We start from the raw sequence: 26,986 nt of genomic DNA on the forward strand, positions 1-26,986 counted from the left end.
ATATTCTAGGTATTCTTTTACACTTTGCTTAACAGCATTTCCTGGAAATCACTGCCTTTCAGTTCACAGAGATCTTCTTTCTTTTTTACAGCTGTATCATAAGTCATTGTGTGGCTGTACTATAATTAAATACATTTTTGAAGTCTATTGCAACTTATTTCCTTTTCTAAACGAGCTCAAACCCACTAGCACAAAATCTGTTTATTTAAAAAGTAGCTTATTTCAAGATTGATATTCTGGGATAAAAGCAAAACAAACAAACAAAAAACATAATAGAGCAAGATATAATAGCAAAAATATTAAAATATTCATACCTATCTTCGTTTCGAAACACAGCCCAAACAACAGCTATTGCTATGCATAGTCCAGAGAGAAAAATAAGTCTTACTTCAACGCTTTTGCCACGACACACAATCCTGAAAAACAAATTATGATGTTCATTCGATATGAGAAGAGGCAAACACTAACCACAGTCACAAGAAAGCTACTGAAATACCAATTTAAAACTCTTGATTTTAAATAAAACAAATGATGTGCATACTAAAATGTTTCTCAGTTTCAACAGAAATTTCAGTGATGATGAAAATGTTCTTCATCATTGCTGTCCAATGTAGTAATCACTAGCCACATATGACTACTGAGCACCTGAAATGTGGCTAATGAAACTTAGGAATGAAATTTTAAATTTTATTTAATTTAAATTTAGATATCCACATCTATGATGGACCATGCAGGTTTAAACGCTTCTATTTTTCCTTATATTGTTTTAAATTACAAATATCAACAGTCTAGGATTCCCTATAAGAGATACATACTTGCATTGTCCATATGGTATCTTATGAATTAATGCAGCAAGACAGTTGTACAGACTTGTTGCTGATGCTATGCAGAAAACTGCTATCATAACATAAACTAGAAAAAAAAAGATTAAATTATGAGAACAGAAGGAAATGTAACAAGAAAATACTTGCACAAGCAATATTAACTCTTCAGCTTTCTTACTGAATCATGATACTTTCAATGCAGTGACTATACTGTAATCTGAACTGTTAACTGGGCTGAAAATATTTAGATCTTGAGTTTTAAGAGCGGGTATTTTATGTGTTGTTTTAGGTTCACTGTACATTGGTAGGATTGTTTTAGGCTTTACTGTTCAATGAGTCAAACTGACATGTTTGTTACAGATTTCTACGAAGAGAACTGCAGACATTTGAGAATATTTAATTTATATGTAAGGAGTGGAAGAATTAATAAATCACTAAGAAAGCTACTGAAACACCAATTTAAAAGTCTTGATTTTCAGTAAGACAAGTGATGCATACTAATATGTTTATCGGTTTCAATAAAACTTTTAGTGATGATGAAAATGTTCTGTATCTGTGCTGTTCAACACATTAGTCACTATTTAAAAATGCAGTTTAAGGATGAGAATTGATGCTACCTTGAACACTAATCACGTATATGGGATCAAACTGAAAACAGCAACTCAAAAGATTAGACAGGAATCTTAGGTGGCAATGAGTTTCTGTTAATAGGGGAGGAGAATGGTTGTACAACTCGAAGAACGTAATCAGGGTCATTCATTTGTACATGTAGAAACTTGAATTGGTGTATATGTTTTTTGCCGTGTATATTCTCAATAACAATAAAATACATTATTAAAAAAAAAAACACTAGTCACACTATCCATATCTTCCTATGGTGGAATTTTATCTATAATAACTTGACCTGTGGTAAAGCTAAATCCATTTAAGCACACCTCTTTGTTTTGATACGATACTCAGGCAGTTAAAATCGACAAGCGTTTTTCTATATTATCTATACCTATTTGAGAATTATTTAAAAGTAAAAATGTGACATCTTTGCTATTTAAAAGGAGATAAATCATTGTATTCAAAATTTCACAATGGAAATATAAATTTTACCTGAATTTTTCAAATTCTACTAAACTTCAGAAACTCTGGTTTTGTTTTATAGATGAGAAAGGGATAATAATCTAGAGGCACTAAGTCAAGGGCAGTCATTTTTTAACTGATCACCTTGGACAAATTACTTTTTTAGTCCCTCAAGTACCTCATCTTTAAAATGTAAAATGTAATAATCTCAGGATTTATTTGAGGATTATTGTGAGGACTGGATGCAAAGTTAATATATGCAAAGTGCTCAGAACAATACCTGGCACGTAATAAGCTTTAAAAAAAAAAAACTTGCTGCCGTCGAGTCAATTTTGACTCATAACGACCCTACAGGACAGTGTAGAACTGCCCCAATAGCGTTTCCAAGGAGCGCCTGGTAGATTCAAACTGCCAACATTTTTGTTAGCAGACGTAGCTCTTAACCACTATGCCACCAGGGAAGTTATCTTTATTACTGGAGGTATCTGTATATGGTAACATGAGTAGCCAGTAGTCAACGATTGCCAGTAAGTCATCCACCAAAGCTGTCCAGCCCAAGTTTTAAAATACTGGTGGAAATCATGCTCTTGAGACCCTAATAGAGTTTCAGGTGTCTCATTCAATGTCATATTGTATCTAAGAAAATGATCAGACGTGGGAAAGAACCTGATTACTATAACTCATCTTTAGTTACTTTCCTGAGTGTGATTTAATCATAAATGGGAAAGGGGAACCTTAGCAATCTAGTACCACCCCCTTATTTAATCTACTAAGAAATGGCAGCCATTTCAGCCATAGGGAACCATTCAGAAGTCAATTAAATCTTGCAACGTCACACAAGTCATTGCCAGTGTCATAAATTCCACGTCTTTGGATACCATGAGGCTCAATGATCCTCCTCCTACACCAAAAATTACATTTCTAAACAACTATCAACTTTTTTAATAGTGATGAGTTTAAGGAAATTTCTTGCCAAAAATTAAAACACATTTTAGGGCAGGGTAGAGAACTCTCTTTTTTCTATCAAAGATCACTGATATGTCAACTGAGGGTCAGACACAAACAACTGAAGTAGTATTGAGTATTAGAGAAATCAGCTGCTCAGGGCCAACATGACACAAGTATCAGCCTAGTTTCCACTCTCCCAGCAACAGATTGAATATGAGTTATATTCACAGAATGTTTTAAAAATTAGACGCATATATATCATAGATCTTGATTTTTAAATTCCTGCCACAGGACAGAAGTAAATAAGCTGAAACTAACTCTAGGGCTTCAGTTTTATAATCCAGAAATTTATGACAATGTCTCCAAACACAAGAGTTGCAGACTTTGGTGGTTTTACAAAGGATTTTTTGTTAGTTCTCATCAGGCACACTCCTTTCTCCCCTGTTCTCTTTCCACTCTGTGCTGTACACTGGCTAGGGATGGCAAATTTTCATCCTGTTAGACCATTAGGAAGATTATTCAGGGAATGGGCAAGTCAACAGCGTTCTTACGCCTGACTTCATAAAGGAGAAAAACTAAAGTTACTATCTAGGCCACAAGCAAGTACTTGTGTTTCTTCAGATGTAGTATGATCCTTACAGCTTGTACAAGTAAAGCAAAATTCAAGCAATATAACATTTTGATTTGCAAACTGACAAGAGGAGATACTACACTTTAGGGGTAAGCATAGGCAACATACCAACAACGTGTATAATCTATTTCATGTAACTAACTGTAACCACCACCAAGTCTTTAGTCCATTACTTAGACACTGAGCTATCAATTCTTTATCTGCAGAGAAGGAAACTTAAGAACCATACTAATTTCTTTCAAGTCATCCACAAAGAAGTGTTCTTATCTCAAGACAGAGTATGTTTTTTATTTGAATATTTTTTATCCCAGGGTAATAGAGACCTAACATTTTTGACAATTTAAAAAGGGAACATTAACCAAGTTATTTAGTTAAGTTTTCCAGTTAGAATGACTTAAAAGAAAAGATAAATGTAGCAAAGTAAATGAAAAGAATGTATGCTAAAAGTAGAAAACATAAAATAGGATTTCTTACCCAACCATTTGTAGAAGAAATAAAGTAAGACCATCATAACACAGCAGATGACCACAAATATTACAACTGTAAGAGGACTAAAAGTTAAATACTCTTCCTTCTTTTTCATTTCTCTATCTTCAGTGTTTGTCACTGCTTTCAAGTTTTCCCTGCATAAACACACACAGGAACTTTAGCAAATCTCTGCCATGCATGGTTATTTTAAAAATTTATCTCTAACACCAATTTAAATTTGTTTTTGATTACAAAAGTAATGTATTTAAAAAAACTGCACATAGGAAAAACCAGAGACCCTATAGGGCAGAGCAGAACTGCCCCATAGTTTCCATGCAGTGGGTGGTGGATTCGAACTGCTGACCTTTTGGTTAGCAGCCGGGCTCGTAGCCACTACACCACCAGAGCTCCGCACACAGGAAAGAAATATTTAATCTAGAAAGTGAAAACCCCTATAATTCTACCCTCCAGAGATAATCCATTATTAACCACGAACTTTTTTTTTTAAATTGTACTTTATGTGAAAGTTTACAGAGCGAATTAGTTTCTCATTCAAAAATTTACATACTAATTGTTTCATGACATTGGTTAACCACTAACTTTTGAAAGAGCATTTTTTCTGAAAAGCTAAACTGTTGAAACAGTTTAATTTAACATAAACAAATTAATGTTCGTGGAAGTTCATATTATCTAATTCGGAAACTATTTACCCTGATGTGATAAATTTCAAATCATAAAACCAATTCTTTTTATACACTTAGCATTAATAATTTGGAGCCCTGGTAATGGAGTGGTTAAGAGCTCGGCTGCTAACCAAAAGGTCAGCAGTTCAAGTCCACCAGCTGCTCCCTGGAAACCCTATGGGGCAGTTCTACTCTGTCCTATAGGGTCGCTATAAGTTGGAATTGACTTGACAGCAACAGGTTTATTGTCAATTTACAAATAAACCAAACCCACTGTCGACGAGTCAATTCCGACCCCCAGCAACAACCGTACAGGACAGAGTAGAACTGCTCCACAGGGTTTCTGAGGCTATAAATCTTTATGGAAGCAGACTGCCGCATCTTTGTCTTCCTGAGCAGCTGATGGGTTCGAACCGTTGACCTTTCGGTTAGCAGCCAAGTGCTTTAACCACTGTGCCACCAAAACAAACAAAAAAAAAAACCCAAACCCATTGTGACTGAGTCAATTCTGACTTATAGCAACCCTACAGCACTGAGTAGAACTGCCCCATAAGGTTTCCAGGGAGCAGCTGGTGGATTCCAACTGCTGACCTTCTGGTTAGCAGCCAAGCTCTGAACCACTGTGCCACCAGAGCTCCTTAATTTATAAGTAATACTTTAAAAATCAGCTTCTCTTAAATGTAAACACTAAATTCTATCAGTCAGCTCAGTCTGTACTACCTGCCTACTCTGTGCTCATCAACGTGTTAAGAAGGATTCAGAAGAAGTTTAAGACATAGCTTTGCCTTGCCTTTACTTAAGACAGCAAAATATTGTTTCTAATTCTCCCAAAAACCCTTGCTGGGTCACACAGGTAATAAAAGGCAGAGACAGAAGTCAAAGAGGAGAGAGCCACAAGTGTCTGTTGTTGAATAGTCTCTGTTCTGTCAACTGTACTGTCTCTGCTCTGTTACTTGGAACCCACCCCATACTTTTCCAGCTCCAGTCCCTTCAACTCTGGTCTCCTCAGCTCTGCTTCCTCCTGTGCACATTGTGACCCTGTTCATCAGGTCTGGGCTCCACACAAACTTCAGGTTAAAAAAAACATTTTACTTGTATCAAATTACACATTTGCCAATTGCTCATTTACCAACATGTCACTTTCTTGTTAAAAAATTTTTGATTGGGAAGACCACCATTTTAAGTATCCACGGCTCTAGGCAGGTTGCCTGGGTAAGGGCAGGGAGTGTTGGTGGAAAGCCACACTAGCATCTCCCCTGAAACTCTAGAGCTGGATTAACAGAAGTTTCAATATAAGTGCTACTTGAGTGGGAGAAGGTGCCAACCTTTGGTATCTGGTGTTGCTGTTGTTGTTAGGTGCCATCGAGTCAGCTCCGACTCATAGTAACCCTATGTACAACAGAATGAAAACACTGCCCAGTCCTGGGCCATCCTCGCAATTGATGTTATACTTGAGCTCATTGTTGCAGCCACTGTGTCAATCCATCTCATTGAGGGTCTCCCTCTTTTTTGATGACCCTCTACTTTACCAACCATGATGTCCTTCTCCGGGGACTGGTCCCTCCTGATAACACGTCCAAAGAATGTGAGACGAAGTCACGCCATCCTTGCCTCTAAAGAGCATTCTGGCTGTACTTCTTCCAAGACAGATTTGTTTGTTCTTTTGGGAGTCCGTGGTATATTCAATATTCTTCGCCAACACAATAATTCAAAGGTGTCAATTCTTCTGTCTTCCTTATTCATTGTCCAGCTTTTACATGCATATGAGGCCACTGAAAATACCATAGCTTGGGTCAGATGCACCTTAGTCCTTAAGGTCACATCTCTGCTTTTTTTTTTTAACACTTTAAAGAGGTCTTTTGCAGCAGATTTTCCCAAAGCAATATGTCATTTGATTTCTTGACTACTCCTTCCATGGGTGTTGATTGTGGATCCAAGTAAAATGAAATCTTTGATAACTTCCATCTTTTATCCATTTCTCATGATGTTGCTTACTGGTCCAGTTGTGAGGATTTTTGTTTTTTTTATGTTGAGATGTAATCCACATTGAAAGCAGGAGTCCTTTATCCTCATCAGTACGTGCTTCAAGTTCTCTTCACTTTCAGCAACCAAGGCTGTGTCATCTGCATAACACAGGTTGTTAATGAGTCTTCCTCCAATCCTGATGTCCCATTCTTCATACAGTCCAGTTTCTTTAAGTATCTGTTCAGCATACAGACTGAATAGGTAAGGTGAAAGGATACAACCCTGATGCACACTCTTCCTGACTTTAAACCATGCAGTATCCCCTTGTTCTGTCCAAACGACCACCTCTTGGTCTCAGCACAGGTTCCTCATGAACACAATTAAGTGTTCAGGAATTCTCATTCTTTGCAATGTTATCCATAATTTATTATGATCCACACAGTCGAATGCCTTTACATAGTCAATGAAACATAGGTAAACATCTGATGTTTTTATCATAGTACACATATAGCTATAATACATTAAAGATTTATATATTTATATACAATGTACTAAAAAGTATCAGACAACTTCCTAAAGGGAAAACATATGCTAGAGTACATCACATTAAAATATTACAATTCATCTTTTTAAAAAATTCTACTTTTAATTCAGCTCAAGAGCCACATACAACAGGAAGCTGAACTTTTTCCCCATGCCATCTTGAGGCTATGCCACTTGAAGATCATTATAATAAGTGATCTCATTATAGTAAGATTTTAACTCTGCTGAGAAGTATTTATATGAAACCAAAATATATTTTCCTTTTGCATATGGTACCTCTTTCATTTGGCAGGGTAATTCTGGGTTATTAATTCCTATTCTGGCTAATTTTCTCTTCCTTAAGCCTTATTCTTCCATCAAACTCTATTTGCAAAATGATAGTCCTTATATTTTTAATAATCCTACTTCTTGGGAACTTCCTCCTTTGTATCACTGGTTCATACCCTCTTTCTCCCTATCATTACCCCTAACTCTACACGCATGCACGCACACACATTTACTTCTTGTGATCTTTCTCTCTCTCTCTATCAGTCCTCTCAATTCTAAAATCCATGATCCTGCAAATATGGGACATTTCCTCTCTCAGTCTGGTTACAGAAGGCAAAAAACTCTTTCTTCTTGACCCATGATCATGTTTTATGAATAAAAAAGCTGATACGTACTTCTCTCCCATCTCCGATTTTCTTGAGGAGAAGTTTGTCCTGACACCTATATGAAGAAGCTTGCCTTGCTAACTCACAGTATAGTCCATGGACCAGCAAAATCACTTGGGAGCTTGTTAAAAATGTAGAATCTTGGCCCCCAACCCAAACTTACTAAGTCAGAATTTGCATTTTAACTAGATCTCCAAAAGGTTTGTACGTACATTAAAGTTTTAAAAGTACTACTTGAGAGAATAAACACAAGTTACCTAGTAATGGAAATACAATGAGAATCTGTATTAAAGGGGAAAATATTTTCAATGAATCAACAGCTTTTGAAAAATTATTGTAAGGTTTCACTAAGTAATCTGAAAAATGATCTTAAGTGATTTTCTTACATTCTATACTTTTTAAAATTAATAATGAAGCAAAAATAGTGCTTACTCACATCAACAAATGTGACCAATATACGTTGAAACATGCTTTCCAAATATGTAAAATGTTTAAAGCTTAGTACTCTAGGAACATACACTTGTTAAACTCTAAGATTTCCCTCTTGATATAGGTAAATTATAGTATTTAAGAAATTACAAATAAGCTTAGCTTCATTTAGTTACAAATAAGCTCTTTTAATCTGAACCTATAGATGAAGTCACGATGTGAATATATTGTCCTTTATGAATGAAACAATATGCTCTGAGTAAATGTTTTCATTCAGTGCTATGAATACAAACTGATCCTTCTAAACTCTATTGCTTCCTTCAACCTAGAGCCAAAGATGCCTAACTGTAAGATTAGATTCAGGTTGCTATTAAATAGGGAAATCCAAATTTTACGTGCATTTGGAATTTCTGTATTTAAATTAGGAGCCCTGGTGGAGCAGTGGTTAAGCACTCGGCTACTAACCAAAAGGTCAGCAGTTTGACCTCACCACCCACTCCCTGAGAGAAAGATGTGGCAGTGTGCTTCTGTAAAGATTTACTGCCTTGGAAACCCTACAGGGTAGTTCTACTCTGTCCTATAGGGTTGCCAGGAGTCAGAATCAACTCGACAGCTGTGGGTTTATATTTAAATTAATATATGAACATGCCCAATAGTCTTAAGAATTCCTAAAGCATTAAACATTATGATGACTCCAAACCACGATAACCCAACTCAGGAGGAGTTAAAAAAGTCCCCATTTTCTCCTTATTTTCTTCCAATCTAAGCAAAAAGGCATGTTAGGATATTAAGTATCTTCAGCTTTCCTGGGAGAGATAATTAAACATTTTAATTTAAAGAGCCTCTGCTATGATTTCAATGTTTCCCAGCCAGCAGAAGAGCTAGAGGACTTGTGACTCCTTTCCTCTCAATGAAAAGATGAATAGCCTATACAAGGACCAGCCTGCAATCTGGTCTTCTGACACTACGTTCTGAGGTCAGGTAAAATTTTTAAATGTTGTTACATGATTAAAATCATTATCAAACAATAATTTTTTAAACCATTTACCAGAAAATCATTGAGGTTTAATTAAACTTACAATTCAATTAGTCCACTCCAGTATCCTCCTAATGCCACAGTGAAAACAGCAATGGCAAAAATAACTACCATAGTATAGTCAAAGTTAGGCCATGATGGAGAATACATTTTCACGGTAATGTTACTTCCTAGAGTCTGAAAGACAAAATAACAGTTAAACACGGGAATTAATTTTCTCTCTACTGTAGAGTATGGCAGCAATATTCCACATTTCGCTCTCGAATGGACACTATACATCAGATAGTCAAGAATACCAGAACTATGTCTGACACCATGATATATTCTGTAGTCAAAAGTATGAGGTTATGCTTTGGTTTATTAAATCTTTTTTTGTTTGTTTATTAAATCTTGAAACTGCAGTGCTCCATACAATCACATTTTGTTCAGGGATTTAAAGTTATGATAAATGACATAAGAGAAGAGATTTTACAAGAAGCAAAAACAAATAAACATGCTTTGTAATATAACGGCTGTGAAAAAGCCTATACCAAGTGGGAGGTGAGTACTTCCCAAATAAAGACTTGATAGGCCTTTACCGCTTCTTGTTAGCAAACGGAGCATATATAACAATTCAAATTAAATATCAGTGATTAGAAGTAAAGAGCTGCATTATTCATATAAACTTCATTTAATACATAATTACTAATTTACCTGCTTCATATCTTTCAAGTCTTTATCGCTTATAAATGCAATCAGTATTTTCACATCATGAAATTCAGATTTGTTCCCTGAAGGAGGATACTAAAAGAAAAAAACATCTTATGAAAACTTATGAACTACTAGTATACTTACAGAATAAAAGTAATGCAAATGATTCCATTAAATATAAACATTACATCTTGTTTTAAAGAATTAAAGTTTCAGATGTTCTTTCCTAATATTGTAGAAAGAGTTCTCAAAAACCATGGTTTTGTTTGAAAAAAAAATCAACCAAAATGCAAAACCAGAAAGCTGAACTGATTAACCAAAAGAGGAACACTGGAATCCTTTTAGCATAAACTTAAACTGATATGCACATACACACAATGAATAACTAGTGTAACATGGACAGTATCTGCCACTCTCAACGTTACTGAGTAGTCAGCCCAGTGACCTTGCAGCAGTGTGCCCATGGTACATTCTTGGTATTTAAAGTTTTATTTGTTTCTAACAAAGTCTTGTTTATTCTAGAACAAAAACTACAAAATTTTCCAATTAAATGCCCATCACATCCAGAACCTCTCATTAAAAAGAATCATACCACCAGACTACTCAAAACTCAGCCCCCTAAACCACACACACAGAAGTTACTTCAATTCCTGTGAAATTTGATGTCATGAGTGCAAAAAAAAAGTAATTACAATTTTACAACTTACTTGGACACTGTTATTGGCAATCAACAATGCTTCAGCACCTCCTGTCTGTGCAATTCTGGCTTTTTCAAGAAAATGGCAGGCTCCCCACTGTACCACAACTGCTCTGTCCTTTATCCCAGCAGAAGGAATATCAGAGACATTGCATAGCGGTGTGGTAGTGAGATTCATTAAACTAATGGAAGTCTGAAAATAAGAAATGTCTTTAATATGATAATTATCACATTTTACCCTAAATGCTGAATGACAACACACCAATATTGATTTAATACAGCATTCTTTTAAATTAGAAATGTTTTATGACAGACAACCAGGCTTAGAAGTATTTAAAAATTCCCCAACTTGATTGCCCCACAGAGAAAAAAATATTTGAGCAAAATCAATAAATTATTATTATTAACCATCATATATTACAACTAGTTCACATGCTAAAACATAATTATCACTCATCCTCACCTTTCAAACTTTTATATTTAAGAATAACTAGCAACTGAGTTACTTACTGCATTTTCCACGGTACTTGGAAGAGCTGTCCAATGAGGGTTGTACAGAATGCAGTAGTCTTTAGATGGTGAAGTCCTGCCATTTCCAGACGCGTGCAGGATTGCTTCCTGAGCAGCTGTCTAGAACAATAATTTTCACACTGGCAGTAATTTGGTTTGCCAACAAATAAAGATGTTAATAAAGCTATTTATATACAGGTTTAACCACATTTCCTTAAGAGGAAAGGTCTTGCAATGAATTTATTTCTTCTTGTTTGAGGAGATAAAACAAGGATAAGTCACTTTCTTCTAGGCATACAATATGGACCTTACTATAAGGGCCATATCCCAAGGAGGATTCTTGCTATGATGCAATAACTTCAGTACTCCCTCATAGTCTGAAACTTTTCTTCCAAATTCCTTTGAGTTATTATTTCATTGTTATTTTTAGAAAGAAACTAGCTAGAACTTGAAACAGAACATTTTCGAAAGTTCTCAAGACTCTGCAACTGGCCTATTGAAAAAGACCAACCCAAAATTTAATATGAGGAAAAAGAGGAACTAGGTAAGATTCTTTTCTTTTCTCTCATTCTTATTACCCAGAAGTGATTGAAAAAGCATAAATATCGTACTTGGTGTGTGTGGAAATGAAGAAACATCCCAAGACAATTAGAATACCATTCCACATCACAACATCCTTCAAACTTGGATTAATCCAAATCCTTCTTCCCTCCTCCTCTGAGCAAATCCTTCTCTAAAACCATAAGCGGGGGAGGGGGGAGGCAGTTGCCTCACAAATAAATATGATGTACTGAGCCTCTGCCACAGAGCACATACTAGGTGAACCACATTAAATTGCTGATAGTTGACGATTTAGAGTTACAAAATAGGTAATTTCATACAGATCAATCTAAATTTCTAGAGTAAAGAGATGCTCTAATCCATGCTCTCCTAGTTAAAATCCCTTGAACATTAAAGGTTTTCTGCCATACTAAGGGCTTCATTAGCTTATGGACCTAAGCAAGTACAAGGAATTCATAAAACATGTCACGAAATTATATAATTAGATAAGGAAATTATTTGAGAAAAAGAGAAATGTAGTTTTCATTTAATTACATACTTGGTGACCATGAATTGATTCTGACAGCACAGCTGAAATAATATGTTAAATTCTTATGATATACCAAACTATATGCTAGGTTTCTTTCATACATTTATCTGGATTCAGTAACCCTATCTACTTAATAAGACATTAGAATTCCTGTTTTACAAATGAAGGCTCTGAGACTCAGAAAAGTGACTAACATAACCTGCCTAAGGCCGCACAAAAAAAACTCTGTTGCTGTCCAGTCAATTCTGACTCACAGTGACCCTACATGACAAAGCAGAACTGCCTCCATCATGTTTCTAAGGCAGTAATCTTTACAGAAGCATATTGCCACGTTTCTCCTGGGGAGCAGCTGGTGGGTTCCAACGGCCAACCTTTTGGTTAGCAACCAAGAGCTTAACCACTGCTCCACCACGGCTCCTTAAAGTCACACAGTTGGATCATTTATAATTCTAACTACAGAAGATAATCCTGCAGATAATTATGAGGCTTCATTGGATTTAAGTTAAACGCTTTTGGAAAGAATATTTTGTAAACGATTTGGGTACTTCTTATTGCATCCAGTTTTTTTTCCTTTTTATATTTAGCATCTTACTTGATCCTCACATGCAAGGGAAGAAAGTTTCCTAGTCCAAGATTGGAAATACTTTCTTTTTTTTTCTGACTTATACTTACTTCACATAAAACTTTATGGGGTGCCTACTTGTTCTGGTATGCTAAGATCTCATGTACAATTCATAACTTACTTTATCCAGACCACTTGATTTCAATCATATTCCATATCACCTTCTTTTCAAATCAAAGAATACTGATTAAGTCTATCTTAATGTTATGGTTGGCTTTGATCATTTTTCTCCTAAACAGCTTTTGGTATGGCAAACCAAAAGCACAAGGGAAAGATTAGTCCAAAGGACTAATGGACCACAACTACTACAACCTCCACCAGACTGAGCCCAGAACAACTAGATGGAGCCGGGCTACCACCACTGACTGCTCTGACAGAGATCACAATAGAGTGTCCTGGACAGAGTGGGAGAAAAATGTAGAACAAAATTCAAATTCACAAAAAAAAAAACCGGATTTACTGGCCTGACAGACTGGAGAAACCCCGAGAGTATGGCCCCTGGACACACTTTTAACTCAGTACCGAAGTCACTCCCGAGGTTCACCCTTCAGCCAAAGATTAGACAGGTCTATTGGGCAAACAATAACACATGTGAGGAATGTGCTTCGTAGTTCAATCATGTATACGAGACGAAATGGGCACACTAGCCCAAAAGCAAAGACGAGCAGGCAGGAAGGGACAGGAAACTGGACGAATGGAAACAGGGAACTCAGGGTGGAGAAGGGGAGTGCTGACACATCCCGGGGTTGGCAACCAATGTTACAAAACAATCTGTGTACTAACTGTTTAATGAGAAACTAATTTGCTCTGTAAACTTTCACCTAAAGCACAATTAAAAAAAAAAAAAAAAAAAAAAGATGTCCAAAAGTCTTTAGAAGAACAACTGTAATGGTGGTGTATGCTATATTCACATCCTTGCAGATGCACTATTTCTCCCTTCTTTTTGAGATCAAAAACCAAAACCTAACCCATTGCCACTGAATAGATTCCAACTCGTAGTGATATGCCACATCTTTCTTCCAGGGAGTGGCTGGTGGGCTTGAACTGCTGATCTTTTGGTTAGCAGCCGATTGCTTAACCACTGTGCCAGCAGGGCTCCGTTTTTTGAGATCAGTGAGACCTTCATTAGAGAGACATGTGTAAGGAGCTCTAGTTCACCTGCTTACTTACACTGAATCAGTCCTGCGCTGACTTTCATTTCCGTCTCCTGGGGCTGCATCCATGTTTTCACTCCTGTAGTTTCAACCACCCACATTTGAATTCCTGGACTCAGTTCCAATAGACTCCTGATGCTGACTCACTAACCCAATATTAACCTACTGGTAACAGACCTGTTCTACTCCTGTCCAAGCAATTAGCACAGTTCAAGGATTCTTCACAAAGTTTACTGGTTTATTTGTCTACTATCCTTTCCCCTTCGAATGAACTTTCAACACTAGATTTATTTTCCAAATTCAAGTCTTTACATACTCATTTTGAAAATAATGATTTCTCTAGCTTAATATTTAACACACTATATCTCATCCTGTAGCTATGCCATCCTTTGGATCTGCCAGGGCTCTGTAGCTTGGCCCATTCTCATCTGATCAAATTAAGCTTTTGAATAATGCAATGTTAACCTTTACCCATGAATATATTTAAATCCGTTTAAAGCTCTAGCATACACCATATAAGAAAATTAACTCAAAATGGATCAGCGAACTAAATGTAAGAACTGAAACCATAAAACTCTTAGAACAAAACACAGGAGTAATGTTTTGGGATCTAGTTTAAGACAATGGATTCTTAAATATGGCACCAAAAGCATGAACAACAAAAGACAAAATAGATAAAATGGACTTCACTGAATTAAAAACTTTCATGCATCAAACGATTTTTATCAACAAAGTGAAGACACAACCTACAGATTAGGTGAAAATTCTGGAGAACCACAGATCTGATAAGCGCTTAATATCCAGGATACAGGTAGTCCCCAACTTATGATGTATTCCAGTTACAACGAACTGCACTTAGAACCATTCTGGGTTTTGTTTTGTTTTTTTTTTCGGTACATCTTACTGTTAGTAATATGTACTACATACAATGTTGCAGTGCATAATTTGTTGATGTTATTCTCAGATGTTCACTCACAGATATTCAATTTCATGATTTACTGTTCTAAACACTGTCATATAGCAGGCTATGGCCTGGTCTACAATGAAGTTGGAGTCATTGTCAGGAGTTGTGACAGAAAGCTGAGCAATGTTCAACTGTAACAATATACAACTGAACTGCACGTGGCCCAACAGCTGTTACAACTCCAACTTCATTGGTATGACACTGACACTGACTTTTGTAGACCAGGCCTATAGTGCGATCTCATTCAGCGTTTTGTACCATAAGAAGAATCAGTTGTCAATATGAAATGAGGTATTCAACTTACATCAGAACTGACTTGCGACTGAGTGGTTGGAATGGAACCCCATCATTTAAGTCGAGGACTACCTATATATAAAGAACTCCTACAACTCAATGACAAAAAGACAAACAACTAAGTTTAAAAAAAAAAAAAGGGCAGAGAACCTGAACAGACATTCACTAAAGATATATAAATGGTCAATAAGCACAGGAAAAGATGCTCTAAGTCATTAGGGAAATGGAAATCAAAATTACAATGAGATACTAGTTCACTCCCACTAGAACAGCTATTATCAGAAAAACAGAAAATAACTATTGGTGAGGATGTGAAAAAACTGGAACCCTCATCCTTTGCTGGTGGGACTGAAAAACGGTATAGCCGCTGTGGAAAACACTGCAGTGGTTCCTCAAAAAAATTAAACATGGAATTACCATATGACCCAACAATTCTTCTCTTAGCTATATACCCAAAAGACTCAAAGCAGGTACTCAGACACTTGCACACCAATGTTCATTACAGCATGATTCACAATAGCCAAAAGGTGGAAATCCAAGTGTCTATCAACAGATGAACAGATAAATAAAATGTGGTTTATACACACAGGTGGTTCTATTGGTGATGCGGTGGTTAAGCTTTGCTGCTAACCGAAAGGTCAGTAGTTCGAATACATCAGATGCTCTGCAGGAGAAAGATGTGATAGTCTACTTCGTAAAGATTACAGCCTTGGAAAACCTATGGGGCCGTTCTACTCTGTCCTATAGTGTCACCATGAGTCAGAATCGACTCAACGGCAATGGATTTGGGATATACATACAGTAAAATATTTTTCAGCCATAAGGCGAAACAAAGTTCTGATACATGCTATATGACATGGATGAACCTTGAGTAAAATAAATCGGACACAAAAGGGCAAATATTTTATAAGCCTACTTATCTGAGATATCTAGAATAGGCATGAGCAAAGAGACCAAAGTTTATTAGTGGTTACCAGGGGCTGGAAGGAGGGGTGAATGGGGAGTTATTGCTTAAGGGGTACTGAGTTTCTATTAAGGGTAATGAAACTACTTGGAAACAGATAGTGGTGATGTTGTTGTTGTTAGTTGCTGTTGAGTTAGTTCTGACTCAGTGACCCTATGTACAACAGAATGAAACACTGCCCAGTCCTGCGCCATCTTCACAATCATTGCCATGCCTGAGTCCACTGTTGCAGCCACACTGCGTCAATCCGTCTGGTTGAGGGTCTTCCTCTTTTTCGCTGACTCTGTACTTTACCAAGCGTGATGTCCTTCTCCAGGGACTGATCCCTCCTGAAAATATGTCCAAAGTGTGTAAGATGTAGTCTCACCATCCTTGCTTCTAAGCAGCATTCTGATTGTACTTGTTCCAAGACAGACCTGTTCATTCTTTTGGCAGTCCACGGTGTATTCAATATTCTTCGCCAACACCACAATTCAAAGGCATCAATTCTTCTTCTGTCTTCCTTATTCACTGTCCAGCTTGCACGTCCATATGATGTGACTGAAAATAGAATGGCTTGGGTCAGGCACATCTTAGTCCTCAAGGTGACATCTTTGCTTTTCAACACTTTAAAGAGGTCTTTTGCAGCAGATTTGTCCAATGCAATAAGTCTTCTGATTTCTTGACTGCTGCTTCCATGGGTGTTGATCGTAGATCCCAGTAAAAGGAAATCTTTGACAACTTCAATCTTTTCTCCATTTATCATGATGTTGCTTATTGGTCCAGTTGTGAGGATTTTTGTTTTCTTTGTAATCCATACCAAAAGCTGTGGTCTTTCAGCTTCATGAGTAAGTGCTTCAAGTCCTCTTCACTTTCAGCAAACAAGGTTGTGTCATCTGTGTAATACAGGTTGTTAATGAGTCTTCCTCAAATCCTGATGCCCTGTTCCTTTTCATATAGTCCAACTTCTCGGATTATTTGCTCAACATACAGATTGAATAGGTCTACTGAAAGGATACAACCACCACGAACACCTCTCCTGACTTTAAAACACGCAGTATCCCTTGTTCTGTCCAAACAACTGCCTCTTGATCTATGTACAGGTTCCTCGTGGGCACAACCAAGTGTTCTGGAATTCCCATTCTTCTCAATGTTATCCATAATTTGTTATGATCTACACGGTCAAATGCTTTTGCACAGTCAGTAAGACACAGGTAAACATCTTTCTGGTATTCTCTGCTTTCAGCCAAGATTCATCTGACAACAGCAATGATATCCCTGGTTCCATATCCTCTTCTGAATCCGGCCTGAATTTCTGGCAGTTCCCTGTTGATCTACTACTGCAGCTGCTTTTGAATGATCTTCAGCAAAATTTTACTTGTGCGTAATACTGTTACATTGTTCGATAATTGATACTGTTTGATAAATTCGGTTGGATCACCCTTCTTGGGAATAAGCATAAATATGGATCTCTTCCACTCAGTTGGCCAGGTAGCTGTCTTCCAAATTTCTTGGCATAGACGAGTGAGCACTTTTAGTGCTGCATCCGTTTGCTGAAACATCTCAATTGATAGTCCATCAATTTTTGGAGCCTTGTTTTTCACCAATGCCTTCAGTGTAGCTTGGACTTCTTCCTTCAGTACCATCGGTTCCTGATCATATGCTACCTCTTGAAATGGCTGAATGTTGACCAATTCTTTTTGGTATAATAACTGTGTATTCCTCCCATCTTTTGATGCTTCCTGCATTGTTTAATATTTTCCCCATAGAATCCTTCATTACTGCAACTCGAGGCTTGAATTTTTTCTTCGGTTCTTTCAGCTTGAGAAATGCCAAGTGTATTCTTCCCTTTTGGTTTTCTATCTCCAGCTCTTTGCACATGTCATTATAACACTTTACTTTGTCTTCCTGAGTCGCCCTTTGAAATCTTCTATTCAGTTCTTTTACTTTCTCACTTCTTCCTTTTGCTTTAGCCACTCCACGTTTAAAAGGAAGTTTCAGAGTCTCTTCTGACATCCATTTTGGTCTTTCTTTCTTTCCTGTCTTTTTAATGACCTCTTGCTTTCTTCATGTATGATGTCCCTGATGTCATTACACAACTCATCTGGTCTTCAGTCATTAGTGTTCAGTGCATCAAACCTATTCGTGAGATTGCCTCTAAATTCATATGGGATATACTCAAGGCCATACTTTGGCTCTTGTGGACTTGTTCTAATTTTCTTCAGTTTCAACTTGAACTTCCATATGAGCAAATGATGGTCTGTTCCGCTGTTGGCCCCTGGCCTTGTTCTAACTGATGATATTGAGCTTTCCATCGTCTCTTTCCACAGATGTAGCTGATTTGACTCCTGTGTATTCCTTCTGTCGAGGTCCATGTGTATAGTTGCTGTTTATGTTGGTGAAAAAAGGTATTTGCAATGAAGAAGTTGTTGGTCTTGCAAAATTCTATCATGTGATCTCCAGCATCGTTTCTATCACCAAGGCCATACTTCCCAACTACCAATCCTTCTTCTGTTTCCAACTTTCCCATTTCAATCACCAGTAATTATCAATGCATCCTGATTGCATGTTCCATCAATTCCAGACTACAGAAGCTGGTAAAAGTCTTCAATTTCTTCATCTTTGGCCTTAGCGGTTGGTACGTAAATTTGAATAGTCATATTAACCGGCCTTCCTTGTAGGCATATGGATATTATCCTATCACTGACAGCGTTGTACTTCAGGATAGATCTTGAAATGTTCTTTTTGATGATGAATGCAACGCCATTCCTCTTCAAGTTGTCATTCCCAGCATAGTAGACCACATGACTGTCCAATTCAAAATGGCCAATACCAGTCCATTTCAGCTCACTAATACCTAGGATATTGATGTTTCTGCATTCCATTTCATTTTTGACAGTTTCCAATTTTCCCAGATTCATACTTCATATATTCCACCTCCCGATTATTAATGGATGTTTGCAGCTGTTTCTTCTCATTCTGAGTTGTGCCACAGCAGCAAATGAAGGTCCCGACAGCTTGATTCCATCCACATCATTAAGGTCGACTCTCCTTTGAGGAGGCAGCTCTTCCCCCGTCGTCTTTTGAGCGCCTTCCAACCCGGGGGCTCATCTTCTGGCACTATATCAGACAATGTTCTGCTGCTATTCATAAGGTTTCCACTGGCTAACTCTTTTCAGAAGTTGACTGTCAGGTTCTTCTTCCTAGTCTGTCTTACTCTGGAAGCTCAGCTGAAACCTGTCTGCCATGGGTGACCCTGCTGTTATCTGAATACTGCTGGCATAGCTTCCAGCATCACAGCAACACGCAAGCCCCCACAGTATGACAAACTGACAGACACATGGGGGACAGTGGTGATAGCTGTCCAGTATGGTGAATGTAATTATCACTGAATTGTACGTGTAAAACTGGTTCAGATGTTTCATTATATACACTTTACCTCCCCCAACCTTGCCCAATCTGCTGGGAAAAAGATAGCTCTAACGGCTCACTCAAGGATGGTTCTTGTTTTTTTCTGGAAATTATGCTTAGTAATTTGTACAGCAATTTCTTACTTTTTATTACAGATCAGTGCTTCCTGAACTTTAATGTTCTTGTTAAAATGCATACTCTGATTCATAAGCGTGGGCCCCAAAATGCATATTCTGATTCATAAGTGTGGGCTGGGGCCCAAGATTTTGCCTTTCTGACAAGCTTCCAGGTGATGCCTTGATGTTGGTCCAGAGTATAAGGTTGTAGATTTCATCATAAATAGCAGGAGAACTCAGTAGTCTTCTAGACAGTACATACTAGAATCCCCTTAGGAATTTTCTCTAGAGGTGAGAGTTATACTGCATCTGCAGTCTGAGGCATAGCCTGTATCTGTATTTTGGCCAGCAGTTTCCAATGAGTTCCTTTAAAATTCTTTAGTAGATATGTCACTGAGTCCCAGTTTCCCCATCCTCCTCCAAAGTCTGTCAATTAACCCTGGTTGAGGTTATTTATATTGTTACCCATTAGATGTACTTAATTCTTCAGTTTCAAGGGGCCATGTGGGAATGCGACTATAACTCTCCAACTGACACTCCTGTAATCTTTCTTTATATAAATATATAAATTAAGCTATTTTGTTATATTTAGACACCAAATATAAGGGTATTTTCTTTCTTTCAAATTTTGTCAATGGAATTTACATACAGTGAGAACTAGCAATTTAAAAAAATTCATATTCATAAAGCTGCAATATAATTGTCATGGATTGAATTGTGTCCCCAAAAAATTGTGTCAACTTGGTTTGGCCATGTTTCCCAGTATTGTGTGGTTGGCCTCCATTTTGTGATTGATGTGATTTTCCTGTGTGTTGTAAATCCTACCTCTAAGATGTTAATGAGGTGGGACAGGCGGCAGTTATGTTAAAGAGGCAGGACTCTATAAGACTGGATTGTGTCCTGAGCCAATCTCTTTAGAGATATAACAGAGAGAAGCAAGCAGAGACACAGGGGGCCTTATACTATCGAGAAAGCAGCACTGGGAGCAGAGCACATCCTTGGACCCAGGGTTCCTATGCAGAGAAGCTCCTAGTCCAGGGAAGACTGATGACAAGGCTCTTCCTCCAGGGCCGACAGAGAAAGCCTTCCCCTGGAGCTGACGCCCTGAGTTTGGACTTCTAGCCTACTAGACTGTGACAGAATAAACTTCTGTTTGTTAAAGCCATCCACTTGTGGTATTTCTGTTACAGCAGCACTAGTAAGACAGTAATCATTGATCCATAAAAACTAAGGAACAATAGCCACGTATCTATTACATCATAGCAATGTAGAAGGTATTGTCTTTCTTCACAACATCTTTCTCTTATTTATATGTAAGTTTTACATCAATGGCAATAAAGTAAGAGTTGAAAGGGAGTTGTAGGAAAGGCAGAGTTGAGATTGTGTGTCCAAATGACACGTTCCAAAGTCACACCTATATAACTTAATTCACTATTACGTATTTTGTTTCTCCTCTCTAACTTATATAATCAAGACAAGTAACTTTGTTTCTATTCCTACTTCTAGTATTCAAGATTTATGAAAATCATGCACTGAAAGTAACTAGACCAAGACCTACAGAGTTTTAAGTGTAATCTTAATTACTTAATTTGTGGCTGAGTGGGAGCCAGGGCATCAAACAGGGATTTAAAGGGGGTCAGAGGAGTCTGTGGGCCAAGGGAAAGTACATCATTCCTTGTACTTAAAGAATGTGGGGACATGTAACATACCAGCTAAGAGGTACTAGGGTATGGGGAAGGAGACAAGGTAACTCATTCAATACTCTGCAGTCTATGAGGTGCTAGGGGTGACTGCAGACAATACGTCAGGCATAGTTACGCCTTCTTGGGGCTCATCTCTCACTTGTTACCTAGATCCATCCTTTACCTTGGTTTCCCTAAGTAATCTTACTACATAATGATATAGCTCAGCTTTCATATAATTTATAGATTAGACTTCAAAAACTCAAATGCCTACAAGGACAGGCAGGTAATATAAACGTGTGAATCAAAGTAGATTTAAGACCAAGTTTGGCAAATTCTGGCCTAAGGGCAACCAAATTTAAAAAAAAGAAAAGAAAAAAAAGACTTTTAGGAAGCTGGGAGTGAGGGTCTATACCTGGAGACTTTTGGTCTAGATTTTTGTAAAGATACAATTTCAGGTGATTTTTAACAAAAAATTTGCCAAACATATAATAAACATAACTTCTATGTTTACACCTTTTTTGTGAATAGATAAATTCACATATATATCCTATCAGCCTTGTGTTCTATTTTTGATTCAGAAAAAGATCATTACTGCACAATGTAGTGGAAAAATATCAAGAAATGTCTAGAAGTCCTGGGTTCTAGACCCCTTTTTCATGACTTTCTATATAATCTGGACAAATTATCATCTTCCTGAACCATCTCAGGGTTATTTTGAGTTTCAAAGGAGATTTACTTGTAGGTGTTGCATTTGGAAAAGGAGGTAACATAGTCATCAGTGACCTGCAACACAGAAGCAAGGCAAAAAATGGTCAACATGATATGTAGGCAAAATTGTGAAGAACCTAAAAGTTGGAGGAATTTGGCAAAATCAGTAGCACAGCATGTCTCTGATAACCTGGATAGCAAAGTATACCTCACTTCCCCAGGAGATTAAGAGAGATGGGCAGAAGAGAAGGAATTAAAGATGATTCTTTGAGTTGGTGTAAGAACACAGATTTTCAACAAGAGAATTTTCTGCCAGGGATCCTGATTATCACTTCATTGTAATAAGCTCAAAAGGTGACTATATAATATCTCAAATTCTTTGAAGTAAAGAAAAAATAAACAGGACTTTCGTTTAAAAAAAAAAAAAGTCATGAGAAAGACTCAGGATTCTTCAGAGAACTCTGAAGCAATTTTAGAAAACTAATTCGGCTAAACTTCACTCATTCTCTTTGAAACAGAACCCTGAGACTGGGTCAAGATAACATTGTGAAATAAAGATCTAACAAGTGAGGTGTGAGGGTAGTTGTATTGGAGAAGAACAATTGCAAAATGGAATTATGGAAAGGCCAAGACAGAGTTAACTACGTGCGAAGTACTCTTTTTATTTCTAGATGTTTAATCGGTTCAGAAATCATTAAAACAGCCAGATACGCTGTACTGTGAATCCAAAATACACAATGAGGTCACTCTGATGTGAAGATGACAATAATCTTTAAGTGCCTCTCCAATGCTAAGCTTCGCCTCCTCTACAAGGAGGTGGTAGTGATTTCTGGATATTATGTGCTGCTTCTAGATGAGGATGTTAGCCCTGTTCTTAGGTGATTAAAGGGAAAGAGGCCCAAAAGTGACAGCTTCAAGAGCCCAAAAGAAACGAGACATGAAATGATCGAGCTGGCATCATCAATTTAAATGAGTCAACTGATTTTCAACAAGGGTACTAAATCCATCCAAAGGGAAAAGAAGAGTCTTATTAACAAATGGTACTGGGACATCTGGATTTCCACATGCAGAAGAACGAAGTAGGATCCAGACTTTACACCATACAGTATACAAAAACCAATTCAAAGTGGATCAAGGACCTAAATGTGGGAACTAAAACCATATAGGGGTATGGCTACGGGACCTAGTTTTTAACAATGTATTCTTAGATATGACACCAAAAGCACCAGCAGCAAAAGACAAAATAGATAAATGGGATCTCATAAAAATTAAACACTTTTGTTCATCAAAAGACTTTATCAACAAAGTGAAAAGACAACTACAAACTAGGAGAAAATTTTAGGGAACCATATATCTAATAAGAGTTTATGATCCAGAATATATTAAGAACTACTATAACTTAACAACAAAATGACAAACAACCCAATCAAAAAATGGGAAAAGGACTTGAATGGACATTTCACCAAAGAGGATGTACAGATGGCCAACAGGCACATGAAAAGATGCTCAATGTCAGTAGCCATTAGGGAAATGCAAACCAAAACTACAATGAGATACCACCTCACTCCCACTAAAATGGCTATGATAAAAAAAAGAAACAAAAAATGGAAAATAGCAGGTATTGGTGAGGATGTGGCAAAACTGAAATCCTCATCCATTGCTGGTGGGAATGCAAAATGGTACAGCTACTGTGGAAAACAGTGTAGCAGTTCCTCAAAAAGTTGAATACAGAATTACCATATGATCCAGCAATCCCAATCCTGGGTGTATACCCAAAAGAACTGAAAGCAAGAACGCAAATAGAAACCTGTACACCAATGTTCATTGCAGCAGTATTCACTATAGCCAAAGGGTGGAAACCTAAATGTTCATCAACAGATGAATATATAAATAAAATATGCAACATACAATGACATATTATTCAGCCATTAAGAGAAACAAAGCCTTGATACATGCCACAACATGGATGAACCTTGAAAACATTATGTAGAGTGAAACAAGTCACAAAAAGACAAATACTGTATGATCTTACTTATATGAAATAGGCAAATGTATAGAGACCAAAGCTTATTACTGGTTACCAAGGAGTGGGAGTCCCTGGGCTGTACAAACGGCTAAGTGTCTGACTACTAGTCAAAAGGTTGTTGCTTCAAACCCACTCAGAGGCATCTCAGAAGACAGGCCTGGTGATCTGCTTCCAAAAGGTCACAGCCTTGAACACCCTATGGAACTGTTCTACTCTGCAACACATGGGGTCATCATGAGTGGGAATCAACTCAAAAGCAACTAACAACAACAACAAACCAAGGGCTGGGAGGAAGAAGGGAAGGGGGAATCACTGCTTAGGAGGCAGTGAGTTTCTCTTCATGGTGGTGGAATAAATGGGAAACAGACAGTGGTGATGGCTGCACAACATGATGGGCATAATCAATGCCACTGAGTTATACATGAAAAAACTGTGGAATGGGCAAATGTTTGTTATATATATTTCTACCCCAATAAATAAATAAAAGGAGGCCACCTAGAGCTGTAAGATTAGAGAAGAGGAATAAACAAGGACTTAGGAAGAAAATGCTAAGACTAAAACAGTGTTGGAAGAAAGGAACTAAGTGTCTGGTAAGCAAGCAGAAAGAGAGAGCACCTGCTGAGGAAAAGGAAATAGCACTGAGTTCCTCAGAAAAGGAAAGGGATGAGAAAGAGACCATCTCAGGAAATTAAAGGAAAGATCAAGAAGAAAATAAATGGACAAGAAATAGAAACAGAATAATACTAGTTGGCATTAAAAAACTATCTTTACAATTTAAAGAGATCTTGTCAGTTTAGTCACAGCGATCAGCACAGTGCCTTGAATATAATAAACTAAATATTTGTCACGTGCAAGAATGTTACTTTTTGATCCCTACAATAACTCTAGGACTAAGCAGTTCAGAACTCAAGATTAACACAACAAAATACCTAGCAGCAATATAAAAAGCATACAATTCATAATCTGGGAGAGATAGGCTTACAGCAGAGATGACTTTTAAATTTATAAAACCCTTGAAGTTGTATGAAAATTCTGACTAGGTTTTTCTGGGGAGAGGGTTCAGACCTTTTAATAAGAATTTCAATGTGAATTTATGAGGAACTGATGGATAATACATCATTTAACAACACATTTATTAATTTGTGTTGAGAAAGGATTAGTGGAGATGTGATACATATTCTTACAATTAATTTAAGGGTTAAAATGAAAATGAGTGCAAAAAACACTTTAATAAGTTTTATATCTAGGTTACATTTTATGTGCATTTACATACTATCCTAATTGCTATCTTTTGGACATTTAAGTATTAACTTTCTGATTACACAGTAAACACCTCAAAGACTCAGACTAACACTGCTACTTCGTTATTCTCTTTATACTCTACTTTTCCCCCTCAAAGCAATTTTCAGATGCATTCTCTTTTATGTTCCTAACATTGCCTAGCAAAGTTATTAATACACCAAAGGCATTTAACCCTTTTGACCTAGATGCTGGTTTCTTAATAAAAGTTAGACAGTTTCACATCGAATGTATTCACTAATGGCAAGCCTTTAAACTGCAAAGTAAGCAACACATGTCTTTCTGAGAGGTTCCACATTCTAATGGAATACACCATACCAACAGGATACACCATGCCAATCTTGCGTAAACAACGTTCATAAAGGTTTCCACTATGAAACTTCCTATGTGAAAGTCACTAAAACAAAAACCGAAACACTGAACACTGGCGTCCTGACCACCCTTCTGAAGCTCCAATACCTGAGGCTTACTTTTTAAAAAATCATTACTTTTCTGTAATTAGGCAAGCAAACAACCCTCTGCCCTTCAAACTAGGCAGAAAACTGAACGCCGCTAAAGGCATTACACTTCAGTGTGTTCTTTTAAAAAATATTACTATTACCTCAAAACCCCAGAGTTGAATCAGATGACTTAAAAACTCTAAGGCGATGCAGGAACTACAGAAAAGGAAAAAAAAGAACTTTTTCTATTGGAGCAATTACACTAAAGCGCAGTCCTGGAACCGCTAAACACCCTGGAGCCACGTATAACTTTCTTTCCCAGGGGCAAGAGGTTAAAAAGCGGTAAGACTGACGATGAAACTCAGAGGCCAATAAAAAATGCCCGAAGCAGTGAAAGCTGTAAGAGAAGCACTAAGGTGAATGTAGCCTGAGGTGCTCTGCAGATATCTTTCTTCAGGGGACGCCGAGGGACGGGACTATGGGGTGGGGAGTAGGCAGGTGGGGGAAAGAGAGTGAAAACGTGGAGGATGGGCGGAAAGAAGGGAGGGGAATGAAAGGGAAAAACAAGATGGGGCAGCTCAGCGGGGGCTCAGGGGATGCTAAAGAGTCTGCGAAGGCCCCGGGCGAAACAGGGAGGGAGCCCTGGCCCCGCCCCCGGGAGGGCCGAGCGCCCGCCTGCCTCTCTTACCGGTGGTAGCAGGAAGCCCCAGAGCAGGGCGGCCACGGCGGGGAGTAGCGGCGGCTGCGACCCCATGGGACCGGTGGGCGCCCCGCGGCGCAGCTCGGCGAGGGGCGGGGAGCCTCCGCGTTCCGCCGCGGCGCTGTCCGCGGCCCGGCAGGACAGGAACGAGCAGCTGGGCTCTGCCGGGGCCACCAAGGCACCGCCGACTTCCTCTTCCGGCCCCGCCCGGAAGACGTGGAAACTCCCGCGCTGACCACGGGGAGTCGTCTCTCCCCACTCCCCCCGCCCCGGCGCCCCGCCCGCACCGCCCCGGCGCCGGCTGCTACGCCTCGTCGCTTTGCGGAGTTGGGAGGTCACCGAGTGCGGGTCTGGGCGTGTTGCTATCCCGCTGCCTGACCTTAGCT

At 38.1% G+C, this 26,986-nt stretch overlaps 1 protein-coding gene across 1 annotated transcript in view; it reads right to left on the reverse strand.

Annotated features, from left to right (window-relative positions):
* SPPL2A (signal peptide peptidase like 2A) overlaps window positions 1–26,780 on the reverse strand; it is a 47,733-nt gene extending 20,953 nt beyond the window's left edge. Inside the window, exons 1-8 of the mRNA XM_023732473.1 lie at window positions 26,589–26,780; window positions 11,149–11,268; window positions 10,649–10,831; window positions 9,945–10,034; window positions 9,295–9,428; window positions 3,949–4,097; window positions 816–912; window positions 315–416 (exon numbers count right to left, since the gene is read on the reverse strand). Coding sequence (XP_023588241.1) covers window positions 315–416; window positions 816–912; window positions 3,949–4,097; window positions 9,295–9,428; window positions 9,945–10,034; window positions 10,649–10,831; window positions 11,149–11,268; window positions 26,589–26,654 — 941 coding nt within the window. The 5' untranslated portion in view covers window positions 26,655–26,780. The remainder of the gene's footprint in view (window positions 1–314; window positions 417–815; window positions 913–3,948; window positions 4,098–9,294; window positions 9,429–9,944; window positions 10,035–10,648; window positions 10,832–11,148; window positions 11,269–26,588) is intronic.
* Between the last annotated feature and the right edge of the window lie 206 nt (window positions 26,781–26,986).

This window comes from Trichechus manatus, unplaced genomic scaffold (assembly GCF_000243295.1).
Source record: "Trichechus manatus latirostris isolate Lorelei unplaced genomic scaffold, TriManLat1.0 scaffold00052, whole genome shotgun sequence".
Classification (NCBI taxonomy): Eukaryota; Metazoa; Chordata; class Mammalia; order Sirenia; family Trichechidae; genus Trichechus; species Trichechus manatus.